The sequence below is a fragment of the Lachancea lanzarotensis genome, scaffold LALA0S01 (genome assembly GCF_000938715.1).
Source record: "Lachancea lanzarotensis genome assembly LALA0, scaffold LALA0S01, whole genome shotgun sequence".
NCBI lineage: Eukaryota > Fungi > Ascomycota > Saccharomycetes > Saccharomycetales > Saccharomycetaceae > Lachancea > Lachancea lanzarotensis.
This window is the reverse complement of record NW_019212879.1, coordinates 1124925-1138479: the sequence shown is the minus strand read 5'-3', so window position 1 is coordinate 1138479 and position 13555 is coordinate 1124925. Positions and strand designations below refer to the sequence as shown.

General features: G+C 43.6%; 7 protein-coding genes across 7 annotated transcripts; 3 read left to right on the top strand and 4 right to left on the bottom strand.

The window, feature by feature from the left end:
* Positions 1-35: 35 nt before the first annotated feature.
* PIB2 (LALA0S01e12200g1_1) lies at positions 36-1697 on the bottom strand (the record flags this gene model as incomplete). Its single annotated transcript, XM_022774662.1, has 1 exon — positions 36-1697. One exon carries the CDS (start codon positions 1695-1697, stop codon positions 36-38), a length of 1662 nt encoding a protein of 553 aa, XP_022626737.1.
* Positions 1698-3308: 1611 nt separating this feature from the next.
* STT3 (LALA0S01e12178g1_1) lies at positions 3309-5486 on the top strand (the record flags this gene model as incomplete). Its single annotated transcript, XM_022774661.1, has 1 exon — positions 3309-5486. One exon carries the CDS (start codon positions 3309-3311, stop codon positions 5484-5486), a length of 2178 nt encoding a protein of 725 aa, XP_022626736.1.
* Positions 5487-5607: 121 nt separating this feature from the next.
* LAA2 (LALA0S01e12156g1_1) lies at positions 5608-6462 on the bottom strand (the record flags this gene model as incomplete). Its single annotated transcript, XM_022774660.1, has 1 exon — positions 5608-6462. The coding sequence occupies one exon, from the start codon at positions 6460-6462 to the stop codon at positions 5608-5610; it is 855 nt and encodes a 284-aa protein (XP_022626735.1).
* Positions 6463-7419: 957 nt separating this feature from the next.
* ALK1 (LALA0S01e12134g1_1) lies at positions 7420-9354 on the top strand (the record flags this gene model as incomplete). Its single annotated transcript, XM_022774659.1, has 1 exon — positions 7420-9354. The coding sequence occupies one exon, from the start codon at positions 7420-7422 to the stop codon at positions 9352-9354; it is 1935 nt and encodes a 644-aa protein (XP_022626734.1).
* Positions 9355-9710: 356 nt separating this feature from the next.
* On the bottom strand, positions 9711-10298 carry GET1 (LALA0S01e12112g1_1; the record flags this gene model as incomplete). The annotated part of the gene is made up of 1 exon (XM_022774658.1): positions 9711-10298. One exon carries the CDS (start codon positions 10296-10298, stop codon positions 9711-9713), a length of 588 nt encoding a protein of 195 aa, XP_022626733.1.
* Positions 10299-10916: 618 nt separating this feature from the next.
* CKB1 (LALA0S01e12090g1_1) lies at positions 10917-11669 on the top strand (the record flags this gene model as incomplete). Its single annotated transcript, XM_022774657.1, has 1 exon — positions 10917-11669. The coding sequence occupies one exon, from the start codon at positions 10917-10919 to the stop codon at positions 11667-11669; it is 753 nt and encodes a 250-aa protein (XP_022626732.1).
* Positions 11670-11861: 192 nt separating this feature from the next.
* Positions 11862-12422, bottom strand: JAC1 (LALA0S01e12068g1_1; the record flags this gene model as incomplete). The annotated part of the gene is made up of 1 exon (XM_022774656.1): positions 11862-12422. One exon carries the CDS (start codon positions 12420-12422, stop codon positions 11862-11864), a length of 561 nt encoding a protein of 186 aa, XP_022626731.1.
* Between the last annotated feature and the right edge of the window lie 1133 nt (positions 12423-13555).

Here is a 13555-nt window from a genome sequence, read left to right as displayed (position 1 = left end):
AGAAATTTCTTTATCTTTTATCGCGCCGTTTATGCTCAGAAGCTACTCCAGTTCCAATCGGCAGGGACACTTCCTACGATACTATCCATGCGACCTCGCTTTCCTTGTTCGCCGACCGAATCTTTCTGGTCCAAATTACTATCTGCCTTCGGAACAGGTGTTGTCGATTTCGGCCGCTCGTTATTCTGGGCAGCCTCAACAGAAGGACCCTCACGCACGAGCGTATCGTACTCCTGAAGACATCCATCACATATTTTCGAGAGAGCACCAGCGCCAGCACCAGCGCCGCCAATGACGAATTTGGCATCGCCATCCAAATACAACCAGTGTCTAACGTGCTGGGAACAATAAATATCTCCACAATGCCTACAATGATGTTTGCGCTCCCAAAAGGTGAAAATGCGATGACAGTAATGACAGGCATGCCTCTTATTGTCAGCTATCCAGTGATCACGAGTGGGACGTGTTATATTAGCACCGGAATAGGCGTAGTCTTTATTCCACAGCGAACCTAGCTTCTTGGTGTAGTCAGAAAGAATCGATGATGAAGAGGATCTCATACTCCTTATACTACTGCGCGTCGTGTGAGAATTCGACAATGGAGTAGGCAGAGTCGGTGGTCCTGGCGAGCCCAGCTCGGCATTAGTTATATTAGTCTCAGAAATATCCCGCAAGACTGCGGGGGTGTACAACGGTTTTTTCGGTTCACACATTTGCCGCAGGGGCCGCCTAGATTTCGATTTTGGTTTGATATTAGTCTCCAAAGTTGATGGAAGTTTGTCAAGCGGATTTTTTATGGGTGCCACTGATGACCTTTTGTTTGGAATAGAGGAGTCCAGTACGATATTCTTACCACCAAATTGCATATACGTGAGCGTACTTGGATCTTGACTGGAGATTTCGCGGAACGTTGGTATGTCTGCAAGTTCTGACAATTGCTTTTCAGAAGAGGTTGCGTCAGAGGCATCGCCACCACCAACATCGGTATTCGTGCTTCCTACTGTGCTTCCGTTGCCGTTTTTCATTACAGAAAGTCTCCTCAAAGCATCAGTAGTGAGCCTTTTCTGTTGTTCAGCCTCATCTTCGGGCTCATTTTCGAGTTTTTTGGTGCTACTGTTCCCGGATGAGGTGCCAGAATCCATCGCTGATTGGGCCTCCTTTGTATTTGCTTTAAGCGTGACGGCATGCGTATTCCTATTACTAGCCCTTGAGTTTGCTGCTGATCTGTCGCCTTCCAGTTGTCGCCTTCTGTCATCTGTGAAGGGCAGTTTTTGTCCAATCCCATCTTTGAAAAACGAGTTTGATGCCCGTTTTTGGACCGAGGGCATCGCCGGAGACTGGATTTGCTGGGCCACGGGAACGTTCACGGTGCTGTTGTTCCCGTTATTACTCGTATTGCTAGAATGGCCAGGATTATTGTTCATTTGCGAATGATGCTGAGAAAGCTCTGCTGATTCGTCATGGGGCATTTTGCCGATCATGCTACGCAACGAGATGCAACTCAAAACGCTTTGCACCGACTGCGTTCTTGCCCGGGGTACCACTTTCTGTTTTTCAAACGTTATCGTAGACTTGTTACTGTTGCCCGATGAGCTTCTTGTATCTTTTCCTGTCCCATTTTCAGCCGTTTTTTTGGTCTTTTGCACTTCTGCTTCGCCTGAATCCAAAGCACTTGTCTGGCTGTGAACACTGCTCATGGTTGCCCCACCCACACGCACTCTATTGGAGTGACAATTTCAGCGTTCGATGTAGAAACACACAGGCCGGAGTGCATGCAATCAGGAGTTCAGATGGGAGGAGGTTTATAGTCTAGAGAGTTTAGTAGATTTTACCAATAATCTAGAGAGCACATCAATTTCTCTCAACGTAATAAATGATGCACTTTGATAGTATAAGAGTTTGTAATAAGTTCAAGTAGAAGTATAGCCAGTGTCAAGAATTCTCAATATTGGTATACCTAGAGTGCAGAAGGTCTATTGTGAGTTGAAAGATCCAGGAAACAGGAAAATGAAGAAATATCACTTTAGACGAGTGTGTCGCCGCTGGATTATTTTATTTCGTGTCGTTCTAGTTACTTGGCTACGATAAACTCTATTGTGAAAGAAAGACAGATGCTGTGGTGACCATTTTATGAACTGATCGAAATCCAAAAGTACCTTTTGAAGGCTCCACAACCGCAAAAGCTGATTAAGACGCTTCCCATAAGCACTTATCGGCAATCATGTTCTAAAATCGATCATTATCCTCGTGCGTTGTCGCCGTCATAAAAAACTCAACATAGGTATTCATTGGGAGGCCCTTTTACAACTCGTTAACTCTCATTTTTTCCCCTTCTCCTCTCCACTTTTTGGACTGTTTCGATATTCCAACACTCAAATATCCACTTCTATTCCAACACTCAAATATCCACTTCTATGCCTTTTTTCCCTTTGAACGTATACTTCTCTGTCATCCAACGAAGGTGGCTATCGGACCATCAAGGATCCACTAATATATATCAAGTCACCAATTAAATGACATCGGCCTCGAGAGATTTTTTTTGTCTGATCAATCCTCTGCTTCTTACCAGCTTCTGGAGGAAAGCTACGTTGTGATCGACTCCAGGAGGTTTTGCAGGTTAGTGGTGATCTCAGTATAGAACCGCTCGTTTCGGGTTCTTTTGTAGTAGGTTGCTTCAAAATAATTCAAACGGGAGGACTACTAAAAATATTGTGAGAGGTACGGGAAAAAATTACCAAGATTTACCATAGTCTCCCCCACAGAACAAAATCAACCGGAAAAACAGTCCCGTTAGTGTTACATCTGTTAGTCGTGTCGTGCTCCATTCTATGTTCAATAAAAGACAGAGAAACAAAAAAAACTTTCTGCACAAATAGCACATATTGTTCAACCTTTTTGACAAGCTGCTCGAATTAGTGACTTAAAGGTCGCACAACAGGGAATGTAAAGCATCTAACTTCTTGATCAACGCGTGTGTTGTTCTTTCACCATGCCTCTGTCGCTGGTGTCAAGCGTTTACGTACTTAGTGATATGATTACAACTTCTTGACAACTGTGATGAACACCGTAATAGACGTGACTTTTGGGGCATCGTATGCTTTATCGAAACTGTACTGGCATCAAAAGTGCCAAAACCGGTTATCGAATACCCCATTTTCAGTAGCCGTAAAATCATTTGCACGTGACTCTTCACCACATCTCTATTCACGAAACTAAACATATTGAATTAGCTGTTTAAAACCATACATGTCAACCTAAGACGAAGCTTTCCCAAGCAACAAGTACTTTACCAATCAAGGATCCACTCAATGGCTCAGAGTCAAGCACTTCGCTGGATTCAGCTGCTGCTGAAATGTACGATCTTCCTGTCGATGACTGGGGCGGCCGTTTCGTCGAGATTATTCTCGGTTATTAGGTTCGAGTCCATTATTCACGAATTCGACCCTTGGTTTAACTTCAGAGCCACCAAGTATTTGGTGAACCATGGCTTCTACAAGTTTCTGAACTGGTTCGATGACCGTACGTGGTACCCATTAGGAAGAGTGACCGGTGGAACACTGTACCCTGGTCTGATGGCAACATCTGCAGCCGTGTGGCACGGACTTCGTAAGATTGGTCTTCCCGTGGACATTAGAAACGTATGTGTTATGTTTGCACCTGCGTTTTCGGGTGTCACAGCTTGGGCCACATACCATTTGACCTGCGAAATCAAAGATTCGGGTGCAGGATTGTTGGCAGCTGCTTTCATTGCCATTGCTCCCGGTTATATCTCGAGATCTGTTGCGGGTTCGTACGATAATGAGGCCATTGCAATCACCCTTTTGATGGTCACTTTTATGTTTTGGATTAAGGCCATGAAGACGGGTTCGATCATGCATTCCACTCTCGCTGCTGTGTTCTATTTCTACATGGTATCTGCGTGGGGTGGTTATGTATTCATTACCAACCTAATTCCGCTACATGTGTTCATATTGATCCTCATGGGTCGTTATTCCACACGTCTCTATTCCGCGTACACCACTTGGTACGCCATTGGCACAATGGCATCAATGCAAATCCCATTTGTTGGATTTTTGCCAATCAGATCAAACGATCATATGGCAGCGCTTGGAGTATTTGGATTAACTCAGATTGTAGCATTGGGAAGTTTTATCAAATCTCAAGTTTCCTGGGCCAAATTCAAAACCGTGATGGTTGTGTCGATTGCTTTCCTTCTCGCCGTTGGTGTCTTTGGTCTTTTCGCTCTCACTTATTTTGGTTACATTGCTCCTTGGACCGGAAGATTCTATTCCTTGTGGGACACCAACTATGCCAAGATTCACATTCCAATTATCGCGTCGGTTTCTGAACATCAGCCTACAGCATGGCCAGCATTTTTCTTCGATACCCAGTTCCTTATTTGGCTATTCCCAGCCGGTGTCTTTTTGCTGTTTTTGGAATTGAAAGACGAACATGTTTTCATTATTGCATACTCCGTTTTGTGTTCTTATTTTGCCGGTGTTATGGTCAGATTAATGCTGACATTGACGCCCATTATCTGTGTTTGTTCTGCGGTAACCATCTCCAAATTATTCGACGTTTACGCTGACTTTTCCTCAAAGGCCACGGACGCAACCGTTGCATCCCCAATTTCTCAGAAGACGCGTATCATGACTTTAGTGACCAAGCTGACTGTATGTGGTACATTTTTGGGGTACCTATATTTGTTTGTTTACCACTGCACTTGGGTTACTTCCAATGCATACTCTTCTCCATCTGTTGTCTTACCTTCGCGTAATCAAGATGGCTCCCCAGCTTTGATCGACGATTTCCGTGAAGCATACTATTGGCTACGTATGAACACTGCTGATGATGCTAAGGTGGCGTCATGGTGGGATTACGGCTACCAGATTGGTGGAATGGCTGATAGGACTACTCTTGTTGACAATAACACATGGAACAACACTCATATTGCTATAGTGGGCAAAGCTATGTCCTCGCCTGAGGAGAAAGCGTATGAAATTTTGAAGGAACACGATGTTGACTACGTGCTGGTAATTTTTGGTGGTTTGATAGGATTTTCAGGCGACGACATTAACAAATTTTTGTGGATGGTGCGTATCTCTGAAGGAATATGGCCGGATGAGATTAAAGAAAGAGAATATTTTACTTCATCAGGTGAGTATCGTATGGACGAGGCGGCACCTCAAACCATGAAGGATTCTTTGATGTACAAGTTATCGTATTACAGATTCCCATCGCTCTTTAATGGTGTGGAGGGAACCGACCGTGTTCGTGGGCAGAGAATCAGACAACAGGATGTTGGCGAACTAGACTACTTCGAGGAGGTGTTTACTTCAGAAAACTGGATTGTGAGACTATACCAGTTGAAAGAACAAGATCCCTTGGGTAGAGATCTACATTCTGCGGGAGAATTTGCCCGTAGCTCGGCGCGTGGGTTTAAAAAGAGAATTGCGAAAAAACCTTCTGTTGACGTGAGAGTTTAGACTGTAAATTAAGTATATACATACGGGCGCAAACCCTGACTTAAAAAAGCTTCATCCACCATTTTAAAATTACTCTCCCCGGTACATGCAATTGGGTAAAGATAATACAACGGAAGCTTGTCTAGCGCACCCATTTGAATTTCTTACCATACTTGAAACCTTTTTTTTTTTTCCTATTGAATTCAGCAATTTCATCGCGATGTAGTCGCTGGGTGTGTCCGATGAGATTGGTGAGTAAATCTTCAAACGTGCCTTTTTCTTCAATCAGTCGTTCCCTAACAATTTCGTTTTCGCGTATATCTCGACAAACCGTGAGAATTGCATCTATCAGTTGGTTGTGGGTGTTATAAAGGGAAGCAGCGTTCAAAGACTCTAGGTCTATGCTTCGCAGTTCTGCCACTGTAAGTGAAGCGTGCTCTGGAATGTCATCTGGGACGGAGACCTTGAGTTTGGCACCAAGTAGTTCTGCTATTGAATCGTCATTTCCGGCCTGCGGCTCTTCCAAAAGCACGGCCAGGCTCTCGTAAAGAGATGAATCTAATGTTCTTACTACTTTGGGGGTTTCTGGAATGTCGTCTATGCGAAGGGTATGCAACAATTTCGATCTTAAATTGGAATGACGCCATTGGAACGGTCTAACATGCGGTTCCAGTGCTATCAGTTGCTCGTATATCACCTTGGGGCGTTCTTCGACGATCAATTCCTCCAAACTGTGTTCTTCGTCGCTGTTTGGGATCGTTTGAGGTGGTCCAAAAATCAAGTTCAGCTGGTCCTCCAGCGAAACAATGGGAACTGTGCTTGTGTCGTCAACACCTTCGAAATCCCCAAAATCACTGTCGCTGTCGCTGCTGCTGGCATGTGGATCGGCCATTTGAAGCGGTAATGCGCTGCACAAGCGTTTATTGAAGGAGCTTTGGGTGACGATGATGATTATGATCAGATGAGTACTACTCCTACTACTATATGGACTAGACATTAGGCACTGAATGGCTAGAATCCCCTCGTTCGTAATGATCAAAATTGAGATAGAAACTCAAACATGTATGCTGATCAAATCGGTGGCATTAGCGTCACTTCTAGCTTTGAATTTCTAGAATCGATCGAGCTCTAACCATACACGTTGTTGTGAAATTCAATCTTCATCTCAGGGCTTTTTGCTCGTTTCTCATTGCAATGAGACTTTCCCTGCTCGTAGAAACCGATCCCAATCGAAAATCGTCACTACTAAATGTACATACACCTCAGAGTTTTTGATCGTCGTAATACATATAGTAGATGTAAAAGAACGATATGAAAGATGAGAATAAGGCGATATGGGTCTCTCAGAGGTATTCATGAGGCTAATTTTGAGGGGTATTTGAACACGAACTAGTTACTATAGTCTGTACTCTCTCTCTCTCTCTCTCTCTCTCTCTTGCAACGTAAATTGAAAGCGGAGAACTCCGAGACCACGTGACATCAAAATTTCATATATATTTTGGCATGTGACTGATGTTATCCAAAAAAAAAAATTAAGCATGGGTAAAAGCCGTTTCCCATACTCTAGCTATGTCTAAAGATGAATAAAGAACATCCAAAATACTACCGCTTCTGTCTTGCCCTCTTCCAATCCCATTAGTTCCCAAAATTCATTGTTATCGAGATCCTTTTCGTGTATCATCACTATTAACGAGGGCACCAGATTTTTCCAAAATGATAAACACTCAAAAATTAGAATGATGTATCTATGTTTACTATTCAAAAACCAAACATCCCGAATACGACAAGTGAACAGGACGTACCAGCTATTGTGAAGGGTGCTGTAGCTAGGTTTGGCTGATAGCTCTGATTTTGGTTTTTGCAAATTTCTTGCAAATACATTTGTTCTCGTTGCAACGAGTCCCTTTTTTTTTGGACTTTCTGCCACTCTTTTGAACACCTACAAGCGTCACAGATGACAGACATTGATCGATGGTACGAAGAGGATTCTGAGCTACTTTCTGGTGGTAAGTTCATAGCATTGGTGGTTTCCGATAACGACGACGACGAATCTGGACTGGAAGAAGACCTCAATGTGCATCACACACCAAAAAAAGACCGGCCCAAGAGAGCTGAAAGTGGTCGCGGAAAAGTCATAAGAAGTCCAGATTCTGTGGGGCCAACTTCTGTCAATGCAAAACACAAAAGATGGTCCATTATCTCCAGTAACTCCAAGAAAAGATGGTCGTCGCTTTCTTTTGCCAGCGAAGAACGTCGTACAAGTCCGGTGACGACGTCTTCGAAAAAAAGACGTTCCACGGCCAGCTTGGATCCATTGGACCAGCAGATCACCAATAGCAATGGCAATGGCGACGGTAGCGGCAACGGTAGTGGCAACGTTAATGTTGAAAACAAGCCTTCGAAAAATGGAAACAACAATGTTGCCAAAAGTGCAAACACCGTTCACGACGGAGAAAACAGCAGCGCATCATCCAGAAGAGTATCGATATCCTCAGCAATGTCGTCGCTTCAAAGGAGTTCCACCAGCACTTCACTGCGGCAAATGTTTGGGAAGATAGCCCTGCAGGACGAAGAAAAGGAAAACAGGCCAGCTGTGAAGCGTTTCATAGGTAAACTATCGCCACGCGGCCACCAATCTCGTTCCACATTGGGTCAGCTTGATGCAAACGTTTATGCAGGGCTCAGCTCTCGCAACCTTCATTCCGATACTGCCAGCATAGTCTCAGGAATGAGTATGTCTTCCAGGTCATCCGTGACCTCGGCTTCAAGGTGGAAATTTTGGAAAAAAAGCTCAGACACATTCGATCAAAGCTCGTCTTCTGCACTATCTTCACAACAAGCAATGCATTCAAATGGTAGCTTAACCTCTCGCAGATCCCAGTCGTCTTTGAAGCAGAAATCATCTCATTCTTCTTTGAAGAAACCAAGTTCTCATCGTAACTCTGTGACAAGTGAATCAATATCACTGCCGATCCCAGACCAAGTTTCCAGGGACAAGCTACGCACAAAACTTCGCAATTCAACCTCCATCATGTCTATGCGATCCACTGTAATCCCGGAAGAATTTGAAGACTTCCAAATGTCACAGCTTTTAAAACTCTGCGGTCAAACTGGGCCCATACCAATTGAGCAGCTGATACCGAAGTGGTCCAAGCTATCAAGAATTTCGAAACACGTTGTGAGGGATGATGATTTTGTTTACAAATTTCTGCCTCTGGAAGAGGACGATTTCACGCATAGCAAGAACATAAGAGTAAAGGAGCTTGAGCTTTTGGAACTGTTCAGCGGCACACCAGGCTTCACTCAACTTATTTCGTGTCATTTGGCTCTTATCAATGGTGGTTCTACTTTGATCTGCAAGCTAAAGTACGCAGGTATACCACTAAAAAAGGTAAAAAGCTCTAGCTGGTCAGCGACGCTCAATATTTGGTGGCAATGCGCAATCATTATATATGCTGCTGAAGCGAAATTTCAATTTGAACATCGTGATTTACAGCTGGATCACATCTTAGTGGACGGTAACAATAATGTAACCCTTTGCGACTATAAATTGTCGCGTGCGTCAAATGGATCAATGGTCTACTACACGCGGTTGGACCATCCACTATTTTTCCAAGGCCGTGGTGATTACCGTTATGAGGTCTATAACACCATGCGACACTGGTGTGCCGACAATTGGTCTCGCTGCGACCCTCGCAACAATCTGCTGTGGCTACACTATCTAGGTGTTAAACTAATCGATGGCCAAAAGGGAATAGCTCATGATGCCCATTACTCAGAATTGCTCAAATTGCTAGGTCAAATAAACCCCCATCGTCGCAGAAAATCTTTATTTGGCAAGAGCGACCAAATTTCAAATTGTGGTGATCTTCTGAGGCTTCGCAAGTGAAAGGTCAAAAAGGAGGAATATTATATACAGGTGACAGAATTTCAAACACCAGGAACATTGTACAATAACATATACGAGGACAATAAAGGATATACTTGGTACAAATAGAAAGCATGGCTCTTCAACTTGATCCGCTACAATGGTTGTGACTTCAATTCATGAAAAAGTGTGATGCCTTCGTTTCTCACAGGAAACACGGGAACTTTCTTCGCGATAGACCAGAACAAAAGTTGGAAGTTTACTACAAAATGCAGTACAACATGTCCCTTATATTAAACAGTCATCCTGTTCCCTTAAAACCATGCTTTACGTGATAGCATGAACTGGTCCAGAGTGTCGTACGCTTAAGGTCCCATTCAAGCCACTAAACTTCTAACTACAAACTCTACGGTGTTTAAAACTCTAGTTAGGGCCCAAATCCAAATACCAAGACACACTGGAGTCTCCAATTGTAGTGGCTTTAAAGGACCTGGTGCCCAAATGTACCTCACGGGAGCCATTGCCAGCGCAGCCCAGCCCTGCGATAAAATTGTCTCAATCAAACGAGGGAACATCCCTTGTGGAACGCTGTATACGACTGTTTTGCCCTTCCAAAATCGTAGCAAGAGTAGAGGTGCGGTCAGAGTCAACAAACGCACCCTGGACAATGATTTCTCTCCTGCCTGACGCATCTGTTTGAGCTCTTCTTGTGCCGCTTTCACTTGTTTGTCGAGCTGGGCAATTTGACGGTTAAGCTTTGTCCATTTTGCATATTCGTCCTGAGCGCTGATTGATCTCTGCTGTGTCTGCAGACTATGAAGTTTCTTACTCAACTCGCGCAATCTCAAAGCACCGGGTTTCGACCAAATCGCATCCACCACAGAGTCCTTGTAATGAGAAACCCATTGTAGCACTCTCAGCGTCACGACTAGTACCAAGCTAATCAAGACAATGGAGTCTACCATTGTTATGTTGAACCGATAGCGAGTGCGGGGGGATAGCTGGAGTACGATGTCGGAAGAACACAGTTGGTTGAGCTATTGTCTATAATCAAAATCCTATTATAATATTTTCCAAACTGATCATAAATTACGAAATTGTTTTGCTTATGTCATATGTAGTCACGTGCAGTATATTGTCATGTGATCTGTAATTTAATTCGTATTGTGTGATGTTAAATCTTCAATACAGTGTATCATCATAATAATAGACATAGATGATAAAGATGGATGATGAAGATGAACTTGATGAGCTTCGAAGAACAGTCTGGTAATTCGCAATAAGATTTGTCTAATCAACCCGCAATCTGTCTTACACAGCTGACTTCACTTTTGCTCGACTTATCTGAGTTGTTGTGAGCGGAAGAACTCGCGTTTCAACGAACAAAAAGCTCAATTAGACGTTGAGTTTAGGAAAAATACGAACCGTGTGTGATTGAACCAATTAGAAGCGTATTTTCAGAAATTTGGATCGGAACATTGTAAAACAACAGAACTCGGATTTCTTCTTTTTTCAACCTATTTCAAGGACTCTCTACAGGTCGATAAAACGTTAAAACCCCCATTTTAATATCACCATCTCCTATGACGGAATATATTGGCGAAAGGTCAAGAACCGGAAGTAGCGATGAGAGTGGAACTTACGACGAATGGATTCCATCGTTCTGCCATCGTTTTGGTCACGAATATTTCTGCGAGGTCCCCACTGAATTCATCGAAGACGATTTCAATATGACTGGACTTGCCCAAGAAGTGCCACACTACCGCAAAGCTCTCGATCTTGTGCTCGATCTTGAGGCCATGAGCGATGAAGAGGGTCAAGATACAGAAGAACCGGTCAGTCGCAGCATAATTGAACACGCAGCAGAGCAGCTATATGGACTGGTGCATGCCAGGTACATTCTTACCAAACCAGGTCTTCAAGCCATGGCCGAAAAATTCGATCATAAGGAATTCGGAATCTGTCCTCGGTACTATTGTGCAAGTATGCAAATGCTCCCCTGTGGGCTTACAGACACATTAGGAAAAATGACAGTGCGTCTGTATTGTCCAAGTTGCGGAGACCTCTACCTCCCGCAGTCGTCACGTCATCTTTGTTTGGAGGGCGCATTTTGGGGTACATCGTTCCCGGGCGTGTTTCTCAAGCATTTCAAAGAGCTCGAAGACTACGTAGATCGGAAGACTAAAGACACTTATCAGCTAAAGGTTTTCGGGTTCAAAATATCGGATGAGGCACCGTCGGGTTCTCGAATGCGCTGGCTCAGACAGTACCCTAAAACGGATGATGAGTTGTCAGAGCTTGGAAAATGCGAATTCGAAATTCCACAGGTTCGCTAAAAAGCTAAAGAACAAATAACGTAAGCTTTTGATTCTGGAGGTCCTATCTTATCCAAATTTTTTGATAGCTACGATATAGACTGTATGATAGATGGGACCCAGCTGCAACAAAAAGGGATGTATGTCAGTGACTGATATTTTGTTTTCTGGACTTTAGTGTGCTCGTATCGAAATCGAGCCGATAAATATTCTCTAATGCTGCAATTCCAATCTAGTACCGGGCTCCCACTCTTTCACAGCCTTATCAAGACTAGCCCAATATTTTAACTCGACAGTGAGCTGTGCTGCAGACTCCCAATTTTCCGTTTTGAAAGCTTCGCCCAATTTCGCTTCCAGGTCTCTCATTCGCCCTTGATTGTCCAAAGCAATTTTCTTGACATCTTCCTCTGTAGATAGTGTCTCTAGTTCCTCGTGTACATCCAGTACTCTCATCAGAAGTTCAGGGTCCTGTTGTGCAATTTCCTGTGATTTCCGTTCATTCCCCAGATCCAGTTGAGCTTGTGTTCTCAAAATGTACTGGGCCCGTAATAAAGGCTGCCTTAGCGTCTGATACGCATGATTCAGCTCGGAGCTTTTTCCAGAGTTTGTGTTGGCATTTGTATCAGGGTGTTCTTGGGCTTGCAAGGCCCTGTATTCTTTTCTCAGCTGTCGTAAATCCACATCCCAAACCCATTTCCCGCCAACGAAAGTTTGTGGGAATACTTTGAATGCATTCAATGTGCTGTATAGCCTGCGTGTGAGATACCGGGACATTGTGGAATGCAGGACGAGCGATCCTAGCCTTGAGATGAGCAGTCTTGGTAGTTTTATCTGGATTCTTCATAACCGTGTGGTTTAAATATATCACTCTGTACTATTATGTCATCGACAGATATCAAGTCAGTGTCGAAGCGTACGCCTCAGACACCTCAAGCATTTAAGGCCAATTTTTGTAATTAGATAGCGCACTTGTTGCATTAACGGGTCATCGAAACTTGTCCTAGGTTGAATTGATTATATACTCGGGTGTTCTTCATCTCGAAATCCACCTTTGAAATATTTTGATACTTCAAGGCTTTCAAAACAATGATATTGGACGTCGCTGCAGCTGAGCGATCAATATTGGATCTCTATGGAAGGGTGATAAGAAGAGAAATGCACACTGCGTACCTCCCGGACCGAAATAAGATAATGACACGTGACCAAAGCACAATTATCAAATTGTCGTGCAAATATGTCGATTCCAAAAAGGTCCAGTGCCTTCTCCTTTCATTCCAAGCTCATAGAGCTCAATTGACATCCTCAACCAGACATTTGTTTCGTTTTTACCACCAGGCTACATGGGGGCTTCTCCTTTTGTTATGATGATGATATTTCGCAAGGTAGTAATATTGTATAGAATGATGAGGGTTTGCTTGTGTTTTGAGGGTTTATTCAAAAGACAGCGACGCATATGCAACACGGGCGGTTTAGTTATCATCAAGAGTAACACCAAGTCCAACCGCTATCACATTGGCCGTAAAGCTGTCACTGACGTCGGTCACGTGTCAGCCGATGACAAGTCTTTTATTTTCATAAAACTTGCTCTGGATGAAAAAGGCACAGGAATGAGCTTTAAAAACGTGTACGCTTTTCTTTTACTCCCATGCCTCTTCTACCAAGTAGCTACATTTTTCCTTCAAACTACTTCCAACACTCAAGGACATGCTCGTTGAAAATGACCCTCTGCTTTTTTGACGTAGAAACTCTCATTTCTCTGGGAAACTTAAACTACAGATCGGCTCTCAGCCAGCAGACAGTAAACGCCTCGAATTCAAGCTCTTTCATGGGTGTTCTCATTCATTTCAACATCGGCTTGAACTTGAGGATTTCTCTGATTTCATTTCTACATGTGATTCGTTACCTCA